The sequence below is a fragment of the Micropterus salmoides genome, unplaced genomic scaffold, assembly GCF_014851395.1.
Source record: "Micropterus salmoides isolate LMB-PRFRI ecotype aquatic unplaced genomic scaffold, ASM1485139v1 Ms_hic_scaffold_10, whole genome shotgun sequence".
NCBI classification, from domain to species: domain Eukaryota; kingdom Metazoa; phylum Chordata; class Actinopteri; order Centrarchiformes; family Centrarchidae; genus Micropterus; species Micropterus salmoides.
The window spans coordinates 36,638,267-36,662,578 of NW_024040041.1; the positions used below are offsets into that span (position 1 = coordinate 36,638,267).

At 47.0% G+C, this 24,312-nt stretch overlaps 1 protein-coding gene across 2 annotated transcripts in view; it reads right to left on the reverse strand.

Moving 5' to 3' along the window:
- Nucleotides 1-221: 221 nt before the first annotated feature.
- Nucleotides 222-24,312, reverse strand: part of cdc27 (cell division cycle 27) — a 30,476-nt gene continuing 6,385 nt past the window's right edge. Inside the window, exons 5-20 of one of the 2 annotated variants that reach the window (XM_038709631.1) lie at nucleotides 21,860-21,957; nucleotides 20,667-20,812; nucleotides 19,258-19,478; nucleotides 19,028-19,127; nucleotides 9,122-9,231; nucleotides 8,704-8,803; nucleotides 8,450-8,630; nucleotides 8,066-8,238; nucleotides 7,220-7,372; nucleotides 7,031-7,111; nucleotides 6,754-6,881; nucleotides 5,437-5,554; nucleotides 3,879-4,007; nucleotides 3,669-3,743; nucleotides 3,453-3,582; nucleotides 222-613 (exon numbers count right to left, since the gene is read on the reverse strand). In XM_038709631.1, the coding sequence (XP_038565559.1) occupies nucleotides 522-613; nucleotides 3,453-3,582; nucleotides 3,669-3,743; nucleotides 3,879-4,007; nucleotides 5,437-5,554; nucleotides 6,754-6,881; nucleotides 7,031-7,111; nucleotides 7,220-7,372; nucleotides 8,066-8,238; nucleotides 8,450-8,630; nucleotides 8,704-8,803; nucleotides 9,122-9,231; nucleotides 19,028-19,127; nucleotides 19,258-19,478; nucleotides 20,667-20,812; nucleotides 21,860-21,957 (2,035 nt within the window). In that variant the 3' untranslated portion in view covers nucleotides 222-521. Of the gene's footprint in view, nucleotides 614-3,443; nucleotides 3,583-3,668; nucleotides 3,744-3,878; nucleotides 4,008-5,436; nucleotides 5,555-6,753; nucleotides 6,882-7,030; nucleotides 7,112-7,219; nucleotides 7,373-8,065; nucleotides 8,239-8,449; nucleotides 8,631-8,703; nucleotides 8,804-9,121; nucleotides 9,232-19,027; nucleotides 19,128-19,257; nucleotides 19,479-20,666; nucleotides 20,813-21,859; nucleotides 21,958-24,312 lie in introns of both variants that reach the window. The other variant, XM_038709623.1, reaches the window with a different exon arrangement.

Consider the following 24,312-nt stretch of genomic DNA (forward strand, 5'->3'; position numbering starts at 1 on the left):
ACCAGATTCAAACTGCAGAGAACAAAATTCACACTGATACACTGTGAATCTTTAAAATGTTATTGATCCAAACATGGCAACATGCAATGTGCTCTGATCGACTGAGCAGAGCCTGTTACAATATAATCTAATCATATGACTGTAACTTCGCTCACCTGAACCAATCAGTGTAGAGCTGCTCTGATTGGCTGTTGGTAACAGTAATAAGACAGACAGCGGTGGGCAGGGCTTACACATTTTTATTGGTTTATTTCTGTAACGATGATAAAAAGAACATAAAAAACAGCTGTGATGTCAGAGGACAAGCTCGATGACATACGAGGAAGAGGATCAGGGGATGGGCTTCAGGGCAGCAGCAGTCTGTGTCAGCCAGTCAGAGGGCAGGGAGGAGGGCCAGGGCAGAGCTAAACTGAATATCTGTCTGTCAAAATGTTGCCTGGCAACAATACTCCTCCGGCCAATCAGAGCAATAGGAGGGGCTTGGCTCGAGCTGGAAGCAGGGTTACATTGAGGGGGTGGGGTTAAAGGACGTCGTCGCTTTCAGCCGTGTGGAGCTGTGTGTCGTCAGCGTCTGTCATGATACTGCTGTCCTGACTGTCGTCCACCTCAGCCGCTAACGGGGGACAGGTGGAGAGAAAGAGACACGGGTGGAGAGAAAGAGGTGAAGAGAAAGAGGTGGAGAGACACAGGTGAAGAGAAAGAGGTGGAGAGAAAGAGACACGGGTGAAGAGAAAGAGGTGAAGAGAAAGAGACACGGGTGAAGAGAAAGAGGTGAAGAGAAAGAGGTGAAGAGAAAGAGGTGGAGAGAAAGAGGTGAAGAGAAAGAGGTGGAGAGAAAGAGGTGAAGAGAAAGAGGTGGAGAGACACAGGTGAAGAGAAAGAGGTGGAGAGAAAGAGACACGGGTGAAGAGAAAGAGGTGAAGAGAAAGAGACACGGGTGAAGAGAAAGAGGTGAAGAGAAAGAGACACGGGTGAAGAGAAAGAGGTGAAGAGAAAGACAGGTGGAGAGAAAGAGGTGAAGAGAAAGAGGTGAAGAGAAAGAGGTGAAGAGAAAGAGGTGAAGAGAAAGATGAGGGAAAGACAGGTGGAGAGAAAGAGGTGAAGAGAAAGAGGTGAAGAGAAAGATGAGGGAAAGACAGGTGGAGAGACACAGGTGAAGAGAAAGAGGTGGAGAGAAAGATGAGGGAAAGACAGGTGGAGAGACACAGGTGAAGAGAAAGAGGTGAAGAGAAAGATGAGGGAAAGACAGGTGGAGAGACACAGGTGAAGAGAAAGAGGTGGAGAGAAAGAGACACGGGTGAAGAGAAAGAGGTGAAGAGAAAGAGACACGGGTGAAGAGAAAGAGGTGAAGAGAAAGAGGTGAAGAGAAAGAGGTGGAGAGAAAGAGGTGAAGAGAAAGAGGTGGAGAGAAAGAGGTGAAGAGAAAGAGGTGGAGAGACACAGGTGAAGAGAAAGAGGTGGAGAGAAAGAGACACGGGTGAAGAGAAAGAGGTGAAGAGAAAGAGACACGGGTGAAGAGAAAGAGGTGAAGAGAAAGAGACACGGGTGAAGAGAAAGAGGTGAAGAGAAAGACAGGTGGAGAGAAAGAGGTGAAGAGAAAGAGGTGAAGAGAAAGAGGTGAAGAGAAAGATGAGGGAAAGACAGGTGGAGAGAAAGAGGTGAAGAGAAAGAGGTGAAGAGAAAGATGAGGGAAAGACAGGTGGAGAGACACAGGTGAAGAGAAAGAGGTGGAGAGAAAGATGAGGGAAAGACAGGTGGAGAGACACAGGTGAAGAGAAAGAGGTGAAGAGAAAGATGAGGGAAAGACAGGTGGAGAGACACAGGTGAAGAGAAAGAGGTGAAGAGAAAGAGGTGAAGAGAAAGATGAGGGAAAGACAGGTGGAGAGACACAGGTGAAGAGAAAGAGGTGGAGAGAAAGATGAGGGAAAGACAGGTGGAGAGACACAGGTGAAGAGAAAGAGGTGAAGAGAAAGAGGTGAAGAGAAAGATGAGGGAAAGACAGGTGGAGAGACACAGGTGAAGAGAAAGAGGTGAAGAGAAAGATGGGGGAGAGAGGTAGAAAGACAGGTGGGGAGAGGGAGGGAGACATTAGACATCAGGCTAGTTACTTTGTGCCTCAGGACCCCAGGCTGGCCATAAAGATGGCCGCCGCGCCTCCATTTCTTCCCTAGGAAGTGCTCTGTGCTTTAAAGCTAAGGTGATTGGTGGCCAAACTGTGGAACTGCAACTTCCAGGTCATCATGCACAGCGGCCCCAAAAGACATTTTCCCGTAGATGACTGAAGAAGCGGCTCTTTTTATTTACACCCCCCCCCCCACACACACACACGCACACGTTTCACTATCACAGCTGAATCCATTCGGTTCAATAACATTGAGGAAATCTAGAAGCACCATTACATCATTTTACCCCCTTTCAAGTTAGCAGAGAGCTAAACAGGAAGTTAGCTGCTTGCAGAGAACTTCCTGTTGCTCTCGCTCTGTGAGGTTAAAGAAGTGGTATTCTGCTCATTTTCAGGTTCAAAATCCTATTTAGGGTTTACATGGTTATATTTTTGTCATACTGCACATTGCAAGTGATACATCTTGTCTCTAAATGATCTTTGTTGGGAGTTGCACATGCTCAGTTCCTAGTTAAGGACTACTAGCCAATCAGAAGCAGAAAAGGGCGGGTCTTGAGAAGCCGGTAAACAGCTTCGGTTCAGCTGTACATGTTGCCGACCAGCTTAGCAACATGGACTGGAGCGAGAGTTTCAGAGTGGCGAGTTATTAATCTGTAACAAAAGTCTCTTTCATCCATAAAGTTTTAACTGAGCTCTGTCTCTACATCACAGGAACAACTTTATGTCCCCTGACTGCCTGGAGGGTAGCGTGCTGCAGCTCACCGTTTTTCCACGTCTGTTTTTGAGGGTGTGTCGGAGTAGCTGCTTGGCGAGCGTTATGAGGCGTATTTAGCTTTCATCCCTGTGACATCACAGGGATGAAAGGGAAGCTGCTGGACTACAAACAAGCTGTTTTCAGGCAGTTCAGAGCAGAGTTTTCTGTGGGAGATGGGAACTCCCTTTGGGCTGGACTTTGGGCTTTTTCACTTTACAAACCTGTTATATGCACAAAAAAGATATATAACTCAATAAAGGAGAGGGGAAAAGCCAACAAGCAGAATACCACCTCTTTAAAGCACCGTGGGGCCGCCTCCAACTACTTTACAGCCGTATGTTTCAGAGTACTTCATACTGCAGAACGTGTATCTGACAGGAGTTGCATGTTTTACAGACAGAACATGTAACACTCAGGAGTTCGGTCCGCATGCTGCTCACATGATCACTCAATAATCAATAAATCAGTAACACTCAGAGGAGCCATTTTACTGCATAACAAGTACTATATACACTGGATACTTCAATCACTGATACGAGCTCTCTGATCAGATGGATCTGCATGTACCTGTCTCACCTTCGTCCTCGGGCAGATATCTCTTGTCAATGGCTTCTTTGATCTGGTTATTTGCTCCTTTAGGATCCAGATCCATCGCCCAGCTGAAGTTCATCAGAGCCAGGTGAGTCTGACCCAGCTTCTTGTACACCTGAGGAGGACAGACAGGCAGTCAGACGGACAGACAGGTGGAGGTTCAGCAGCCCAGCTGACAGACCAACAGCTGATGTCCGTTACCTTTCCTATGAGGAAGTACACCAGAGACTCTTTGGGGACTATCTGCTTCAACTCCTCCAGCTCCTGAAGGGCCGCCTGCAGACAGACAGGCAGAAGGACGGGTCAGAGAGAGAGACAGGTCTTCGTGGTTTTGACTTGTAAGGACAGAAGATTAAAACTATATTTGCAGTAAATACGTATGAAGTCTGTCAGAGTGATCGTGCCGCTCACCTTGTACTTGTCGTTGGCGAACAGTATGGACGCTCGATGGAACTTGCACAGTGGGTTTTTGGGGTCGATCCCGATCGCTCTGTTCAAGGTCTCTAGAGCCGCATCAGACTTTTTAAGTGCGTGCTGCACCTACACACACACACACACACACACACCCCCACAGAGTGTCAGTCACATTTCTGTCCAATTCACCAGAGACGCGACATGCTAACAGAGCAGCAGGTGCGGATGGAGGACGCGACATGCTAACAGAGCAGCAGGTGCGGATGGAGGACGCGACATGCTAACAGAGCAGCAGGTGCGGATGGAGGACGCGACATGCTAACAGAGCAGCAGGTGCGGATGGAGGACGCTAAAGGCTAACAGAGCAGCAGGTGCGGATGGAGGACGCTAAAGGCTAACAGAGCAGCAGGTGCGGATGGAGGACGCTAAAGGCTAACAGAGCAGCAGGTGCGGATGGAGGATGCTAAAGGCTAACAGAGCAGCAGGTGTGGATGGAGGACGCGACATGCTAACAGAGCATGCGACATGCTAACAGAGCAGCAGGTGTGGATGGAGGACGCGACATGCTAACAGAGCATGCGACATGCTAACAGAGCAGCAGGTGTGGATGGAGGACGCGACATGCTAACAGAGTATGCGACATGCTAACGGAGGATGCGACATGCTAACAGAGCAGGCGACATGCTAACAGAGCAGGCGACATGCTAACAGAGCAGGCGACATGCTAACAGAGCAGGCGACATGCTAACAGAGCAGGCGACATGCTAACAGAGCAGCAGGTGTGGATGGAGGACGCGACATGCTAACAGAGTATGCGACATGCTAACGGAGGATGCGACATGCTAACGGAGGATGCGACATGCTAACAGAGCAGGCGACATGCTAACAGAGCAGGCGACATGCTAACAGAGCAGGCGACATGCTAACAGAGCAGCAGGTGTGGATGGAGGACGCGACATGCTAACAGAGCATGCGACATGCTAACAGAGCAGCAGGTGTGGATGGAGGACGCGACATGCTAACAGAGCAGCAGGTGTGGATGGAGGATGCGACATGCTAACAGAGTATGCGACATGCTAACGGAGGATGCGACATGCTAACGGAGGATGCGACATGCTAACGGAGCAGGCGACATGCTAACAGAGCAGCAGGTGTGGATGGAGGACGCGACATGCTAACAGAGCAGCAGGTGTGGATGGAGGATATGACATGCTAACAGAGCATGCGACATGCTAACAGAGCAGCAGGTGTGGATGGAGCATGCGACATGCTAACGGAGCATGCGACATGCTAACGGAGCATGCGACATGCTAACGGAGCATGCGACATGCTAACGGAGCATGCGACATGCTAACGGAGCATGCGACATGCTAACGGAGCATGCGACATGCTAACGGAGCATGCGACATGCTAACGGAGCATGCGACATGCTAACGGAGCAGGCGACATGCTAACAGAGCAGGCGACATGCTAACAGAGCAGCAGGTGTGGATGGAGGACGCGACATGCTAACAGAGCAGCAGGTGTGGATGGAGGATGCTAAAGGCTAACTTACCACTCCGATGTGACAGAGCAGCACTGAGCTCTGAGGGTTGATGCTCAGTGCCTTCTTAAAGTGAATTTCTGCCAAGTTGAACTTCTCCTGTTTGTAGTAAATCATACCCAGACCATACCTAGAACCCAGAACATACATCAGACCGTGCCTAGAACCCGAACACACACACACACACACACAGGATGGTGATGGTGCTGTGTAGAGTAAATATACAGTATCTCACAAAGTGAGTACATCCCTCACATCTTTGTGATATATGTGATTCTATCTTTTTATGTGACAACACTGAAGAAATGACACTTTGCTTCAACGTAAAGTAGTGAGTGTAAGAGTGTAAATTTGCTGTCCCCTCAAAATAACACATCACACAGCCATTAATGTCTAAACCGCTGGCAACAAATGTGAGGACACCCCTAAGTGAAAATGTCCACATTGGGCCCAAAGTGTCAATATTCTATGTGGTCACCATTATTTCCCAGCGCTGCCTTGACCCTCTTGGGCCTGGAGTTCACCAGAGCTTCACAGGTTGCCACTGGAGTCCTCTTCCACTCCTCCATGACGACATCACGGAGCTGGTGGATGCTCCTCCACCTTCCGTTTGAGGAGCCCCACAGATGCTCAGTAGGGTTCAGGTCTGGAGACCTGCTCGGCCAGTCCGTCACCTTTACCCTCAGCTTCTTTAGCGAGGCAGGGGTCATCTTGGAGTGTGTTTGGGGTCGTTATGGTCTGAGCACTGACAGGCTGACCCCCCACACCCCTTCAACCTCTGCAGCAATGCTGGCAGCACTCATACGTCTATTTCCTAAAGACAACTTCTGGATATGACGCTGAGCATGTGTGCTCAGCTTCTGCTGCAGCGAGTATTTAATTCATGTGATATAGTGACATTTTGCAGCGACGGCAAAAGCCGGACACAATTTCTAACCAGCTTGCCTTACTTTAAGTCCAGCATGCATCACATTAAAGTCTGCGCAGCGCTGTATGAAGTCAAATGCACCTCTTCTAACACTAGCGAGTCACATGACACCGGGGAGGGAAAATGGCTAATTGGGCCCAGTGTGGACATTTTCACTTAGGGGTGTCCTCACTTTTGTTGCCAGCGGTTTAGACATTAATGGCTGTGTTATTTTGAGGGGACAGCAGATTTACACTGTTATACGAGCTGTACACTCACTACTTTACACTGGAGCAAAGTGTCATTTCCTCAGTGTCGTCACATGAAAAGATAAACAAAATGTGAGGGGTGGACTCACTTTGGAAGATACTGTATGTGTGGTGCACGGGATGTAACCTGCTTGGTCGCCATAGTTACCGTACCATGCGTTGTAGTGTCTGTTGTTGACTCTGATGGCGTTGCGGAAGCAGGCGAGTGCTCGGTCCAACTCCTCCGTCAAGACAAACTCGTGACCCAACAGAGTGTACGCATAAGCAAAGCCAGGGTCCACCTGAGAGACCAGTACAGAGAGGGGGACAGGGGAGGGCCAGACAGGCAGAGAGTCAGACAGGTGAGACTACCCCTGTTATTTGATCGAAGACCCTTTGCACCCGTCAATCAGTCAATATAACCATGGTAACCATGGTAGCAGCAGCTCACCTGGATGGCTCTCTGGAAGAACTTGATGGCGATGTCGTGCTCCCTCTGCAGACTGAAACAGTTTCCGGCTACACACCAAGCCTGCAGACAGAAACAGGTTCAGGGTCCCAGAAGTTCAGCAACACGACCAGAACCAGCCAGGACGGCTGTGGTGGACCTTGGTGGTCTGTTGTCAGGTGAGGTTCTTACCTCAGGACAGTTCTTGTCCATGTCGGTCAGGTCTTTGGACAAGGCGGACAGGGCGACGTCTTTCTGCAGGTGCCACAGCGTAGTCGAATAAATCTCCATCCCTTCAACTCTGTACGACTCGATCCTTCGGACTTCGCTGAACAGACGCTCCGCCTACAAACACAGGAGCAGGGGGTCACACCTGAACACAAACTACACACAGGCCAATCAGGTGAGTCACCCGTTGGGTATTTCCTGTGTGTGTCTCTCTCACTGGTGTGTCTCTCTCACTGGTGTGTCAGGTGTGCTAGCTGTAGGGCTGTCCCCGACTGAGGATTTACATAGTCCAATCAGAGTCGTCAAGTCCTGCCTATAGTAAAATCGTGTGTGTTTTTGTACATGGCATATGCGAGCGGGGGGGTGGGTGTAACACACGGTAGCTCCATTTCAATATTGAGAAGCTGCAGACTCTGAGGCTTATTGAAGACCCTTCTCTCTCTCACTCATCAGCTTTGTGCAGACTTTTTGCTGCCGGCAGCTTCACGCACGTTGTCACGCCGAGTTGTCTACGAGGTGCGTACAACTCGGCACAACACCTGTGAAGCTGGAGCTCCGTCTCTTCAGCAAGTGTTCCTCTTCTGTCACTGCACACATTCACGCTACGCCTACACATGCGCACTGACGACCCAGGGTCACAGTTTTGGATTTATTCACGCACTTTAAAAACATTTATTTTTATTTCTTCTTTTTCCATGTTTATTTACAGCATTAAATGTTGAAATGTGTATTAGAATAGGCTGTATATTAACTTATTGGGAGAAAACTGGTACTTGATGTAAAATCAGGTGTGCTACCTGTGTGTCTCACCTGTGTGTACTCAGCCAGTTCAAAGTAAGCCCTGCCGATGTGTGTGAGGACCCAGCCGGTGTTGTAGTGCTGAGGAGGGAGGGAGCTCAGGATGTTGATGGCCTCTCTGCAGTTGTACGAGCACAGCGCCTGGTAACCACGCCCCAGTTCCCTTAGCAACGCCATCACGCTGTCTGCCGACACACGGAGAAAAAAACTCACATCTGACGCTGTTTATAATGTAAGACCACATAACAGCCTTCCTGTCAAACATGTTCCTGTTCTGATTACAGAAGCTGAAACCAGGTTCAGACTTAAACTTTGGGCCGGCTCTCATCAGTACAGTTTATATCTGCAGCAGACCAGGGTACTGCAGTATTGTGATATTATTGGTAGTATTTCTACCTGCGGCAGCCCTCTGGTACTGGGGGATCTTGGTGTCTGGTAGACTCAGACTGGGATCCAGTCTCAGGATATCCAGGCTCTCGTTCAGGTTGCTGCTGTTTGACGTCTTTGCTGATTTACATTTCGTTTTCCTGTTGGGGATCTTCGTAGGAAACTTCATCTTTAACTTCTTACTGTTCTCCTACAGAAACAGAGACGGGGGTTATGAGGCTGCAATGCTAAAAAACAGTAGTACTTCAGTAGTACAGTATTACCTTGGCAGTAGAGCTGGCACTAGTAAACAGTCTGGAGCTTCTCCTGGGCTGAACATTTGGAGGACCAGACATACTGGGACTGAGGACCTGAGGGGAGCCACTGAGAGACAGGCAGGTTATCAGACAGGCAGGATGTGGACTATGGTGCCCAGAGGTCCTGCAGACCTTCCTGCAGTGCTTGTGATGCATTTGTCTGCAGGTGATGTGGATCATGCGTCTGACTCAAAGGATCATTAACAGAAAGTAATAGCTCGTCAGACTTAACCGAACATAAACCGTCTATCTGCCTGGCCGGCCTGCTGCATTCTGACTGGACCAGAGACACTGAGGGCTAACTACAAAGCCACGCCCTTCTTACAGGTAAGCAATGCAACACCTGGAGGAGGCGCGGAGCTCTGTGACCGGTTGCTATAGTTACCTGGTATGTGGGGCGGAGGTCTGTGATTGGTTGAAGGGGATGGGGAGAACATCTCTACTGTTACCACTCTGACTGAAGACAGACTTTGACTGACTGATCCTGGAGACAGACTGAGGTGGGGGGGGGGGGGGGGGGGGGGAGAGAGAGACAGATATGTTATTTTAATTTTCTAACACACAAAAACACAAGCTTGATTTTTTAAAATTTACTTTTACAGAATTTTTATTTTCTTTATTTTGTATAATTAATATATATATACACACACACACACCTTTTGTTTTTTTACACACACACACACACACACACACGATAAGAGCTCTTAAATATTAGACTTTCAGCTGCTCATACTATTCCAACACTCCTTAACGAACCCTGGAACTTTGGAAAGTTGTTAGTTGGAGGAGCAGCAGCTCCGTTTGGGATCCTTTGGAAATGGCGCAGGGGAAAACGAGCAGGCGCGCTGGATCAAATGAGACAGCGGACAGCGCCCCCTGGCGAACAAAATGGACGAACTGCTGCTCCTCAACAGAAGTAACTTCTGCAGATCTGCTGCCCTCTGTTTCACTGAATCCTTGCTCACCAAGCGCATCCTGGACAGCACACAAAAACACGGGGCGGACTGTTTCTATATAAACGGGAGTTTTCCTCGTTTGTCCTGGTCGCTGTTTACATTCCACCTCAGGCCTGTGTTAGTGAGGCGTTACTACACCTGGCCGACCAGATAACTAACATGGAGAAAAAACACCCAGACTCCCTGCTCATTGTTCTGTGAGACTTCAACAGAGCGAACCTCAGTCATGAACTTCAGTACAGACAGCATATTAAGTGTCCCACCAGGGACACCAACACTGGACCACTGCTACACTACATTAAAGGACGCCTATCGCTCTGTTCCCCGTGCAGCCTTGGGACTCTCTGATCACTGTCTGGTTCATCTCATCCCGACACACAGGCAAAAACTGAAATCTGCTAAACCTGTTGTAAAGACTGAAAAGTTGGACCAACGAGTCAAAGCTGGAGTTACAGGCCTGCTTTGACTGACTGCAGCCACTGACCTGGACGAACTGACACTGTGACATCTTTTTTTTTAAATTTTGTTTTTATTGAACATTTTTCATTTTTCATTTTTTTTTTTTTTTTTTTACAAACATTAACAAAAAAACTACACAAAACATAAAGAGGACCAACAAAATTAAACAGTTAAAAGAGCCATCTAGTAAGATAAAAAAATATTACACAGGTTTGTTAAGTCAACATTTTACATATAATTCCAGTCCAGATCTATTCCTCCTGTGAAATCTCACTAACAAAATATTTCCATTTTTTCCAGTACTGTTCACCTTTCTCCGATGAGTGTCTGAGAGAAAAAGTTAGGCGCTCCATAACATAAAGTTCATGTATTATGTCTGTCCATTCTGATACAGTTGGTGGCTCCTCATTTAGCCATTTTCGTGTTACAGCCTTCTTACTGGCTGCCTGCAATATTTGTAACAAATATCTGTCTTGTTTGTTCAGTCCAGTTGGTATGTTGCCCAAACAGAATACACTAAAACTCTCCTCAAGCTGTAGTCCAATAATCAGTTGAATAGTTTTAACCACATCTGACCAGTAGGGGGAAATCTTGGGACACTCCCAAAAAATGTGAAAGGGGCCAACAGATGTATACCCACATTTCCTCCAACATCAACCATGTTCAATGTTTTTACTTTGAAGCTCCTTCACTCTGGGTGTAATGAAGAACCTCACAGTATTTTTCCAGGTAAATTCCCTCCACAAATCAGAGCCTGAGGTGGTTGCCATGGTCTTACAGATATTCAACCAATCTTCCTCAGATAATTCTATTGCAGCATCTTTCTCTCATCGGAGCTTAATGTACATAGTAGACAGTTTTTTCCCCTTTTGTAGTATTGAATAGGTCTTAGAAATCTGTTTTTTAGTCAGTTTCCCCTTACATGCATCTATAAAAATGTTAATTAAGGGGTTTCTGTCCTGGTTTTTGGAGATAATATCTGCATCAAAATGATGTCTTAGTTGAAGATACCTATAGAAATCATCTTTCTCTAAATTATAACTCTCCGATATCTTTTTAAAAGTGTCAAGACCTTTTCCAGATGAAATTTTATGCAGTAATACCCTTGCTGCACCAGGTTATGAACCTACTATCAAGTTTTGCAGGAGTAAATTCCGTATCATATGCTGGCCAGCATAGGATTTTTGCATCATCCTCAAAGGTCCTGTCTCTAAGTTCCTTAAACCAGATACTTAATGGCACCTTGATCCAACTAGACACTTGTTTTTGAAGTAACTGTAATAACTGTTTATCTCCAAGAATGGATGGGAGAGGGTTACAGACTTCAGCCTGGTCTACTTCTTTCCATTTGGCATCACATGTGGGGTCACACCATGCAATCAGAACTCTAAGCTGTGCAGCTTTGTAATAATTTTCTAAACATGGGAGAGCCATGCCACCTTCATCTCTAGCCAGTTGGAGTGTCTCGTACTTTATTCTTGGTCTCTGGTTCCCCCAAACAAAATCATTCTGTTCCATTCAATAAATTGTTTGGTTGGCACTTCAACTGGCAGTGCCAGGAAAAGATAAAGCAGTTTAGGCAGTACAATCATTTTTACTAATTCAATCCTGTCATGCATATTCATTGGCAGCAACAACCATCGGTTCAAATCTGCCTTAATATTAGTTGTTAGTGGGATATAATTATGTTTATAAATGTCATTCAAATCTTTGGGCAGCTGGACCCCTAAATATTTAATTTGGTTGTTAATCCAGTTACCCTTTAGAAGCTTTAAGATATCTTTGTTTGGTTTATAGTTAAATGTGAGGATCTGTGTTTTATGAAGGTTTAATTTATAGCCAGAAAATGAGCTGTATGTGTTAAGATGAGATATTAGCGATGGCAGGCTACTATCAGGTTTAGTAAGGGTCACCAGCACATCATCCACATATAAGCAAACCTTGTGTTCCGAACCATATAAAGGTGATGCCCGCCACATCCTCGCTTTCTCTGATAGCCTGTGCAAGTGGCTCGATAAAAAGGGCGAAGAGCGCTGGACTCAGAGAGGCACCAAGTCACTTTTATCCTTGCCATAGGTGAGATGTATAAAGAGCTAAGACAACTGATTAACTGACTATTAAACCCAAAACGTTTCAATACCGCATATAAAAACTGCCACCTAACGGCGTCAAACGCCTTTTCTGCATCAAGGCTAAGAGCTACAGATTTCACAGACTTCATATGGTTAAAAAGATGAAGCGCCCAACGAACATTATCATGAGTTTGTCTATTCTTGACAAATCCAGTCTGGTCAGTATCAATCAATTCAGGGATTATATTTTCCAGTCTTTTGGCCAGTATTGTTGCAAATATCTTATAGTCTATATTTAATACAGATATGGGTCTATAAGAGCTACACTCGGTTGCATCTTTCCCAACCTTAGGTATAACGGAGATAAAGGCATGTTTCCAAGATGGTGGTGGTTCCCTGCCCCCCAGAACATGATTAAAGCAAGATGTTAATAATGATATAACAGTATGTCTAAAATGCTTATACCATTCAGATGGGAAACCATCTGGGCCTGGCATTTTATTCCCCTTCAGGTTTGATATTGTTTTGTTAATTTCCTCCTCTGTTATCTGTTGTATAAGCATCTTATTTTGTTGTAGTCCTATTGAAGGTAAATCAAGGGAAGCCAGAAAATGGTCTACTATTATTAAATCTGCTGCCGGGGGTTGGGAGTATAGGTTCGAGTAGTAAATAACAAAAGATTGTTGTATATCCTTCAAACTATGTTGTATCGTATTGGTCTGTGGATTTTTTACTCTATGTATTTATCTACACTCACCTAAAGGATTATTAGGAACACCAGACTAATACTGTGTTTGACCCCCTTTCGCCTTCAGAACTGCCTTAATTCTACGTGGCATTGATTCAACAAGGTGCTGAAAGCATTCTTTAGAAATGTTGGCCCATATTGATGGATAGCATCTTGCAGTTGATGGAGATTTGTGGGATGCACATCCAGGGCACGAAGCTCCCGTCCCACCACATCCCAAAGATGCTCTATTGGGTTGAGATCTGGTGACTGTGGGGGCCATTTTAGTACAGTGAACTCATTGTCATGTTTGAAATGACTGGAGCTTTGTGACATGGTGCATTATCCTGCTGGAGGATGGGTACATGGTGGCCATAAAGGGATGGACATGGTCAGAAACAATGCTCAGGTAGGCCGTGGCATTTATGCCCAATTGGCACTAAGGGGCCTAAAGTGTGCCAAGAAAACATCCCCCACACCATTACACCACCACCACCAGCCTGCACAGTGGTAACAAGGCATGATGGATCCATGTTCTCATTCTGTTTAAATTCTGACTCTACCATCTGAACGTCTCAACAGAAATCGAGACTCATCAGACCAGGCGACATTTTTCCAGTCTTCAACTGTCCAATTTTGGTGAGCTCTTGCAAATTGTAGCCTCTTTTTCCTATTTGTAGTGGAGATGAGTGGTACCCGGTGGGGTCTTCTGCTGTTGTAGCCCATCCGCCTCAAGGTTGTGCGTGTTGTGGCTTCACAAATGCTTTGCTGCATACCTCGGTTGTAACGAGCGGTTATTTCAGTCAAAGTTGCTCTTCTATCAGCTTGAATCAGTCGGCCCATTCTCCTCTGACCTCTAGCATCAACAAGGCATTTTCGCCCACAGGACTGCCGCATACTGGATGTTTTTCCCTTTTCACACCATTCTTTGTAAACCCTAGAAATGGTTGTGCGTGAAAATCCCAGTAACTGAGCAGATTTTTAAATACTCAGACCGGCCCGTCTGGCACCAACAACCGTGCCACGCTCAAAATTGCTTAAATCACCTTTCTTTCCCATTCTGACATTCAGTTTGGAGTTCAGGAGATTGTCTTGACTAGGACCACACCCCTAAATGCATTGAAGCATCTGCCATGGGACTGGTTGATTAGATAATTGCATTAATGAGAAATTGAACAGGTGTTCCTAATAATCCTTTAGGTGAGTGTATTTGCCTGTTTGCGTGCTCTCCATGCAAGTAGCTTTCTGGCTTTAAGGCCATTCTCATAATAATTTTGTTGAATAAATTTGGCTTTTTTGTCTATTTGGTTCTCATATAATTCGTTTAGGGCTCGTTTTGTGGAAAGTAAATGTTTTAAAGTATTCTCATTGTTATTTTTCGTATGTTGTTCTTCTAAACATTTCAGCTTTATGACCATATCCTGAATTTGTTTCTCTTTTTTTCCTGATAGATGACCACATTATCAATTTGCCTCTGAGAACTGCCTTAGCAGCATCCCATAACACACTGGGTGAAACATCTCCATTATCTCCAATGTTACAATCAATTATCCTATGCCGATCTGAAGTAAGCATAAAGAAGTAATCCGATCTAGAGAACATTGAATGGGAGTGAGAAAAGAAAGTGAAACATTTCTCACCAGGATGAAAATCTCTCCATACATCTACCATGCCTAGTTCTTTGAGCAGTTTTTAAACATACAGTGCTTCAGATGGCATCTTTTTGGAACATGAGTCTAATGATGTCTTATCTTATAAGATATATCTTATCTGATTAATATCTTCTTAATCAGTTGCCCATCATGTCCTGGTGGTCTGTATACGTTTAGTAAAGTAACTTCTTTGTGGTCAATAAAACCTTTTACCAAAACATAACGCCCTTCATTATCAGAAACCTGGGAGGAGAACTGAAAGTTTACATTGTTTGAAATAAGGATTGCTACTCCCCTTGAGTTACCTTTTTTAAATGGAGTAATATGTATGTTTGAAACCCAATTTTCTCAGTTTTTCATGCTCATCATTGGAGAGATGAGTCTCCTGCCAGAAAATTATGTCCTGCTTTTCACGTTTCATTTTTGCTATGACTTTACTCTGTTTAATTGGATTGTGCAAACGATTCAGATTAAGGGTTATGAAATTATATTTTTGTCTAGTCACTTCTCCTCCCAGAGAAACACAAATTATCAACAAGAGTCACATAAACTAGATGGCTAAAGAAACAGAAAATGTCGGTTTTAACAGTAAAAGAACAAGTCTGAACTTACCATAACAAAGGTGACCTCCATTTTTGAAGTGCAATACTCACTTCTAAGTTGAGGGGGGAGTCCCTTGAACTCAAAGGGGCCCCTCCCAGCGCGAGCCTGGAGCTCTGAATTATTTCAATCAGAGCGACGCGCGTAAAAGGAAAGAACAAGCAGAGTTTCCCAGGAAATGGGTCAATATTACTAAAATGAAAGAGGAAATCCTGAGCGGTCTTATTAAACACAAAGTCTCATCCGTGGTTACGGGAAGGGGGACCTCACTCAGGTTGTGCTCTCACGCCGGAATTCCTTTAATCTTTCCTGGATGCGTTTCAACCTCATCTCTTTGCTGCGACATGAGGCACCTGCAGTTTCCCACGCCGGTAGAGTCATCCTCCTCTCGGCTGGTTTTGTCACGAGGGTCGGGGTTCCTGCGCCGATCGCTCCCCTCCGCTTCAATTCTGAGGTAGCCTCCTGTGCATCTAGATTACCGTACCGGTGTCAAGGTGGACACGGAGACGCGCCGGGTAAAGTGTCTGGAAACGAAAGTCCTTTTCCTTCAGCGCTTTTCTAACCGGGGAGTAAGCCTTTCTCTTCACCAGTGTGTCACTGGTATAATCCTGCTCGAAGAAAACACGCTTCCCCTTATACTGAATGTCCATGCGGACCGAAGCACGAGTTAAACTCAAGAAAGCATAGCACCACCGATCTAGGATTGGAATCTTGCGGGGACTTGGGACCAAGAGAGGTGGCATCTTTGTATTCCCAGGGGGGCGTCAGGGAGAGCCAGCTCAGTCTTTATAAATCCCTCTATGAAGTCCGTGATGTTCTCTCCTTCTGATCCCTCCAATATGCCGTGAATGCGAATATTGTTTCTTCGCGAACGTGCCTCCAAATCTTCAAGCTGTGTTTGGATGTGCTCCTGTAGTTCAAGTGTGTGGGAAAGCATTTCTTTTACATCCGTGCTGATTTCCTCCATTTCTGACACTCTCTTTTCGGCATTGTCGAGCCTTATACCCATTTCTTTTTGTTAATATCACTGAGCGTCTGATTCGTCTCCCCTCTAAAGTCTTTATTTCTTCCATGGATGCACTAACTTTGTGTATTTCGGCAATGATACTAGCCTTCACAGCCTTGTGGTCGACTATCTTGTTAGCACCAGCGCTGCTCTCCTCGCCGTCATTCGAGGGTAAAGCGTCTTCTTCGGGGTGAGACTGTGCGTTTCCTCTTGTTCTCCTCATATTTCCCCCTTATATACCGTTTGAGCAACTTTCTAATGACTATATAATAATTAAAAGCCTAAGGGGGAATCAGACCCTCTGGGAGATGTTAAATTATGCTGCCGCCTGTCTCTCCGCCATACAGGAAGTCGACACTGTGACATCTTACATCAGTTTTTGTGAGGACATGTGTGTGCCGAATAAAACCTTCCGAATCCCGGCTCTCTGGTGCGGTCAGAACAACCTGGAGCTTAACACGCTCAAAACTGTGGAGATGACCGTGGACTTCAGGAGGAGCCCCCCCACTCTGCCCCCCATCACCATACTCAACAGCCCTGTGTCTGCTGTGGAATCCTTCAGGTTTCGGGGATCCACTATATCCCAGGACCTGAAGTGGGAGCCCAACACTGACACCATCATCAAGAAGGCCCAGCAGAGGATGGACTTCCTACGTCAGCTCAGGAAGCTCAACCTGCCTAAGAGCTGCTGATCCAGTTCTACACAGCCATCATCTGTCTGGTTTGGATCTGCCACCAAAAAGGACAGGAGCAGACTACAACGGACAGTCAGGACTGCAGAAAAGATCATCGGTGCCAACCTGCACTCCATTCAGGACTTATACATTTCTAGAGTCAGGAAACGGGCTCCAGGGTTCCAGCTCCTCCCCTCTGGTAGGCGCTACAGAGCACTGTACGCCAAAACCAACAGACTCAGGAACAGTGTCTTCCCACAAGCCATCACTCTGATGAACAGCTGATTTCTCTAATCAGCCACCTGTTTACTGACTAACATTTATTTTTTATTCACCACTCTCTATTTCAGTGCTGTTCATACTGTTAGATTGTCATATTGTAGATACTGTATCTGAAGTCTGAGTCTGACTTTATTTTATTCTAATTGTGATTTTGTATTTTTGTATGAGTAAGCACATCATGAGCAATGTACAATCTTGAGTCAAATTCCTCATGTGTACACATACCTGGCAATAAAGCTGATTCTGATTATTATTATCATTTGTTTATTAACACACACAAACAATTTACTGTTTTATTTCCTCATTTAGTGAAATGTATGAAATTGTCCTTATGTAATTTATATGTAGCTTTGGCAATATTGTTGCTTTACATTCAAGCCAATAAAGCTGATTTTTGAGAGAGCGAGAGAGACCAAACAACCTGTGCAGAGCAGAGCTCGGCCAATACCCCCTCTTACTAAAAATACAGAAAAGATCACTTAAATTTTACAATCACTTAAAATCAGTTAACCCCCAGACATATCATCACAAAGCCCTAACATACCAGGAGCTGAAACCAGAGAAGAGTCCCCTCAGCCAGCTGGTCCTGAGGCTCTCTGCAGTAACAAGTCCCCAACAGCCTCAGGACAGCAACACCAACTCAAGCAGACAAAACCAAATTATCAGCAAACAGAAAGAAAAATATATTGAATACCGGAAAGAAACGACCAAAACACAAAGTAAATTCCAATGTTATCTGTCCCTAAAAAGAGAATTCACACTGGCAAATTACCTGAGTACACTAAAATGTCCTAAACTAAGAAAAATATTGAGACTGAGTGAACACAGCCTGGCCATAGAAGAGGGTCGCCACAGAGCTGGCTACCACAAGAGGAGAGACTCTGCTCCCCGTGTGACAGGGGACAGGTAGAGACAGAGCTGCACTTTCTAACCTCATGCCCCAAATATAAAACACCAAGACAAAAACACTTCCTCTTCCTGCTACTGTAGAGAGCAGTCGTGCTTTTCCTACTCTCCCCTCTTATCTTTGCTTGCTCCTATTTTCTGTCTACTTTGGTCGTGTGGAAACTTTTCTCTTTTGACCACCTGCCTGCTGTTCTCCTGAAACCATCAAAATGGAATTAATCAACTGGTCACTCAGCGCTATTGACAACATTTTCACCCAGAAACGTGCTTCACCGGTTGAGCCGAACTGTCCCAGTGGAGCATTCGTTGCAGGCTAAGCTCGCGACTCATATGAGACCTGGCAAGCGGTTTGCTTGGATGTTTTATCTGTGGAGGACATTGAAGATTTATGGATAATTGGAATTTTGTTAGTGGGCTTCCTGATTATCGGGCTTGGAATCTCCCTAATATATCGTAAAATTTGTAAGACGCCAGTAAATTTACCCGAAAGCTGGCTCGGGAATTTAAAGAGTGCTTAAATGGGGCGATATTCCCATAACGTGCAGAGACGTGGCTGGTAAGAGTTTGCCCACTTGAAACACATTTCTGAGAAACTCTCCACTCTCAGTGGCCGTCAGGTTCATGCGACTGGTATCGTTTCTGGTTTGGAACCCATACATCCTGTTTATTACAGCCATATGTAACGTGAACTACTGACGTAACGCCGCTCGCTGTAGCCTGGTTTATTTGCTCCTAACCAGCTGATGGAAACGCACATATTTCGCAATTTCTTTTCCCCCTCCCTTTTTTGCGACATTTCAAAAGCACGCTTAAAATTCGCATGACAATTGGATGGAAACACGGTGAGAGAGAGAGAGAGCTGACAAACAGTGCGTGACATCCTGTAACAGACCGTGAAACTTCACAACAAAAGTCCAGTGGAGTCTTACAATATGGACACCTGACAGGTGAGCATACCTTCTTGCTGGTAGCTGTAGATTGCGTTTCCATGGTAGCGGAATAGTTTTGTAGATATGTGGGGTCTCCAGGGCTGGGCTCCAGGGGCAGGATGCCAAAACTACACACACACACACACACACACACACACACAGTCAGGAACAAACTGTACACATCTCAACACAGCAGCGCCCTGCCAGCGTTGTATGGACACGAGCTCTAATGCGACTGTTCCAGGTTAAATAACTCACCTGGGCGTCAGTGGGCTGAGCGCAGCAGGTCCTCCTAGTAAACTCCGCCCACTCTTCGGCTTGTTCTGTTTAGCCAATAAGGAGCCAGCGGTGGCCATGGAAACGGTGTTACCCAATAGAGAGCCAGTCTCCGGGGAGATGAGGGAGGAGTCGATGTAGGAAACCGACAAATCAGAGGTCAGCTTCCCGTTAGACGATTCTAGATTCAAACGATTCAACTCCTGAAGACAGAAACAGGTTTCAATACTGGTGAAGGGATTAGAGCTGCTCAGTAATCCGATTACTTCACTTCACCACCTGTAATCCCACTACTGTAACGGCGAGTAATCCCATCACTTCACCACCTGTAATCCCACTACTGTAACGGCGAGTAATCCCATCACTTCAGCACCTGTAATCCCACTACTGTAACGGCGAGTAATCCAATCACTTCAGCACCTGTAATCCCACTACTGTAACGGCGAGTAATCCTATCACTTCAGCACCTGTAATCCCACTACTGTAACGGCGAGTAATCCAATCACTTCAGCACCTGTAATCCCACTACTGTAACGGCGAGTAATCCTATCACTTCAGCACCTGTAATCCCACTACTGTAACGGCGAGTAATCCTATCACTTCACCACCTGTAATCCCACTACTGTAACGGCGAGTAATCCAATCACTTCAGCACCTGTAATCCCACTACTGTAACGGCGAGTAATCCCTTCACTTCACCACCTGTAATCCCACTACTGTAACGGCGAGTAATCCTATCACTTCACCACCTGTAATCCCACTACTGTAACGGCGAGTAATCCTATCACTTCAGCACCTGTAATCCCACTACTGTAACGGCGAGTAATCCTATCACTTCAGCACCTGTAATCCCACTACTGTAACGGCGAGTAATCCTATCACTTCACCACCTGTAATCCCACTACTGTAACGGCGAGTAATCCTATCACTTCAGCACCTGTAATCCCACTACTGTAACGGCGAGTAATCCTATCACTTCAGCACCTGTAATCCCACTACTGTAACGGCGAGTAATCCTATCACTTCAGCACCTGTAACGGCGAGTAATCCTATCACTTCACCCCCTGTAATCCCACTACTGTAACGGCGAGTAATCCTATCACTTCACCCCCTGTAATCCCACTACTGTAACGGCGCGTAATCCTATCACTTCACCACCTGTAATCCCACTACTGTAACGGCGAGTAATCCTATCACTTCACCACCTGTAATCCCACTACTGTAACGGCGAGTAATCCTATCACTTCAGCACCTGTAATCCCACTACTGTAACGGCGAGTAATCCTATCACTTCACCACCTGTAATCCCACTACTGTAACCGCGAGTAATCCGATTATCTGGTCACACTAACATGTGTTCAGAGTATTATAGGTGCGTTTATTTTAGGTACCAGTGTGTCCTGGGGCGTCTCCATGAGGGCAGTGTCTAGGCGGTGGGAGGGGTTCTGGGCGGGGCTAACAGGTGTAGGGGGCGGAGCTATAGAGGAGTTCTGTAGAGAGGACAACCTGAAAACCTGATCTGGATCTGGTTTCTCTCCTGGAACACAGACCACAAAATAAACATGAATAAATACAAGTCACATGATGGGGTTAGTGTGAAAAGGTGAGGAGCGCCGAGTCATTCATCTTCAGCGTGAGGGGAGCGGGCAGCCAGGGAGGCGTGGCCAATCTCACAGCTGGAGCAACTAGGGCTGTCACGGTGAAGTAATTTCCGCTGTGGCAATATGTTATGTATGATCGCATCTTTCATCAACCAAGTAATTTGGTGCCATACAGCTTCAGAGTTTTTAGTCGGGTCACGTACAGCCCATGGCGATCCATCCTTGAACCGTTACGGAGCTCGTCACGGGTGTGGAACTTATGTAGCACTCATTTATTAATTTAACACGCCCTGAAGTGTAGAGTATGAACATTGCGGTTGTTGCGGTGATTGTCATCCTTCGCGTAAGGCTTGACCAATAGCGCGGTATTTCAATTTTGTGGTTATCGCGGCAGCCCTAGGAGCGACAAGGCGTGTTTGTGAGATCCTTAAAATGTCCAACAGCGCAGGGGGACCCTGCAGATCCAGGTACGCAGACAGAGCGTGTCCCCGTCTGAAGGTCACTCCGTCATATCTGCTGAAACCGTCTCTACATGCCGACACGGGGAATCAGCTGGGTTCCACATAAGCAGAGGCAAATGACCACATATGGAATCCGTCTCCGTCTTGCTGCGTGTGTCGTACTACGGAGCCGTTGGTAGAAAAAGAAGCTGAAAACAGTCTGAACAGGAGCAAACCTGACGTTTTTGCTCCCGGGGATCTTTCTTTTATTGTTGTGATGTTTTCATTATGTGAAGCTTTGGCCACGTTTAACATGAACATCCAACACTGTAACAGCGTAACAGCGTAGACGAGTCAGAAAATGTGGAAGAGACCTTCAGTGGGACGAGCTAATCAGGGAGTCGCACCTGAAATTACCTGCATAACTTACCTGCTTCATAGTCCAGGCCTCAGGGTGTGTGTGTGTGTGTGTGTGTGTGTGTGTGTGTGTGTGTGTGTGTGTGTGTGTGTGTGTGTGTGTGTGTGTGTGTGTGTGTGTGTTACCTAGGTGACAGAGGGTCTGGAAAGGCGACCAGAGGAACGGGTTGAGAGTTAAACTCCTCTGGAAACACTCGGCACCTTTAGCAACACGATCTGTCTTACTGCTCAGAGAGAGAGACAGGCGGGTCAGCAACAATAGTTACAGAGAGACAGACGGGTCAGCAACAGCAGAGAGACAGGCGGGCAGAGAGACAGACGGGCAGAGAGACAGACGGGTCAGCACAGCAGAGAGACAGACGGGTCAGCAACAGCAGAGAGACAGACGGGTCAGCAACAGCAGAGAGACAGGCGGGCAGAGAGACAGACGGGTCAGCAACAGCAGAGAGACAGGCGGGCAGAGAGACAGACGGGTCAGCAACAGCAGAGAGACAGGCGGGCAGAGAGACAGACGGGTCAGCAACAGCAGAGAGACAGGCGGGCAGAGAGACAGGCGGGTCAGCACAGCAGAGAGACAGATGGGCAGAGAGACAGACGGGTCAGCAACAATAGTTACAGAGAGACAGACGGGCAGAGAGGCAGACGGGTCAGCAACAATAGTTACAGAGAGACAGACGGGTCAGCAACAATAGTTACAGAGAGACAGACGGGTCAGCAACAATAGTTACAGAGAGACAGACGGGTCAGCAACAGCAGAGAGACAGACGGGCAGAGAGACAGACTGGTCAGCAACGGCAGAGAGACAGGCGGGCAGAGAGACAGGCGGGCCAGCAACAGCAGAGAGACAGGCGGGCCAGCAACAGCAGAGAGACAGACGGGCAGAGAGACAGACTGGTCAGCAACGGCAGAGAGACAGGCGGGCCAGCAACAGCAGAGAGACAGGCGGGCCAGCAACAGCAGAGAGACAGGCGGGCCAGCAACAATAGTTACAGAGAGAGACGGGCAGAGAGGCAGACGGGTCAGCAACAATAGTTACAGAGAGAGACGGGCAGAGAGGCAGACGGGTCAGCAACAATAGTAGCAGAGAGACAGACGGGCAGAGAGACAGGCGGGCCAGCAACAATAGTTACAGAGAGACAGACGGGCAGAGAGGCAGACGGGTCAGCAACAATAGTTACAGAGAGAGACGGGCAGAGAGGCAGACGGGTCAGCAACAATAGTTACAGAGAGACAGACGGGCAGAGAGACAGACGGGCAGAGAGACAGGCGGGCCAGCAACAATAGTTACAGAGAGACAGACGGGCAGAGAGGCAGACGGGTCAGCAACAATAGTTACAGAGAGAGACGGGCAGAGAGGCAGACGGGTCAGCAACAATAGTTACAGAGAGAGACGGGCAGAGAGGCAGACGGGTCAGCAACAATAGTTACAGAGAGACAGACGGGCAGAGAGACAGGCGGGCAGAGAGACAGGCGGGCCAGCAACAATAGTTACAGAGAGACAGACGGGCAGAGAGGCAGACGGGTCAGCAACAGCAGAGAGACAGGCGGGCCAGCAACGGCAGAGAGACAGACGGGTCAGCAACAATAGTTACAGAGAGACAGACGGGCAGAGAGACAGGCAGGTCAGCAACAATAGTTACAGAGAGACAGACGGGCAGAGAGACAGGCAGGTCAGCAACAATAGTTACAGAGAGACAGACGGGCAGAGAGACAGACGGGTCAGCAACAATAGTTACAGAGAGACAGACGGGCAGAGAGACAGGCAGGTCAGCAACAATAGTTACAGAGAGACAGACGGGCAGAGAGGCAGACGGGTCAGCAACAATAGTTACAGAGAGACAGACGGGCAGAGAGACAGACGGGTCAGCAACAATAGTTACAGAGAGACAGACGGGCAGAGAGACAGACGGGTCAGCAACAATAGTTACAGACGGGCAGAGAGACAGACGGGGCAGTAACAATAGTTACAGAGAGACAGACGGGCAGAGAGACAGGCTGGTCAGCAACAATAGTTACAGAGAGACAGACGGGCAGAGAGGCAGACGGGTCAGCAACAATAGTTACAGAGAGACAGACGGGCAGAGAGACAGACGGGTCAGCAACAATAGTTACAGAGAGACAGACGGGCAGAGAGACAGACGGGTCAGCAACAATAGTTACAGACGGGCAGAGAGACAGACGGGGCAGTAACAATAGTTACAGAGAGACAGACGGGCAGAGAGGCAGACGGGTCAGCAACAATAGTTACAGAGAGACAGACGGGCAGAGAGACAGGCTGGTCAGCAACAATAGTTACAGACGGGCAGAGAGACAGACGGGTCAGCAACAATAGTTACAGACGGGCAGAGAGACAGACGGGGCAGTAACAATAGTTACAGAGAGACAGACGGGCAGAGAGACAGACGGGTCAGCAACAATAGTTACAGACGGGCAGAGAGACAGACGGGGCAGTAACAATAGTTACAGAGAGACAGACGGGCAGAGAGACAGACGGGTCAGCAACAATAGTTACAGACGGGCAGAGAGACAGACGGGTCAGCAACAATAGTTACAGAGAGACAGACGGGCAGAGAGACAGG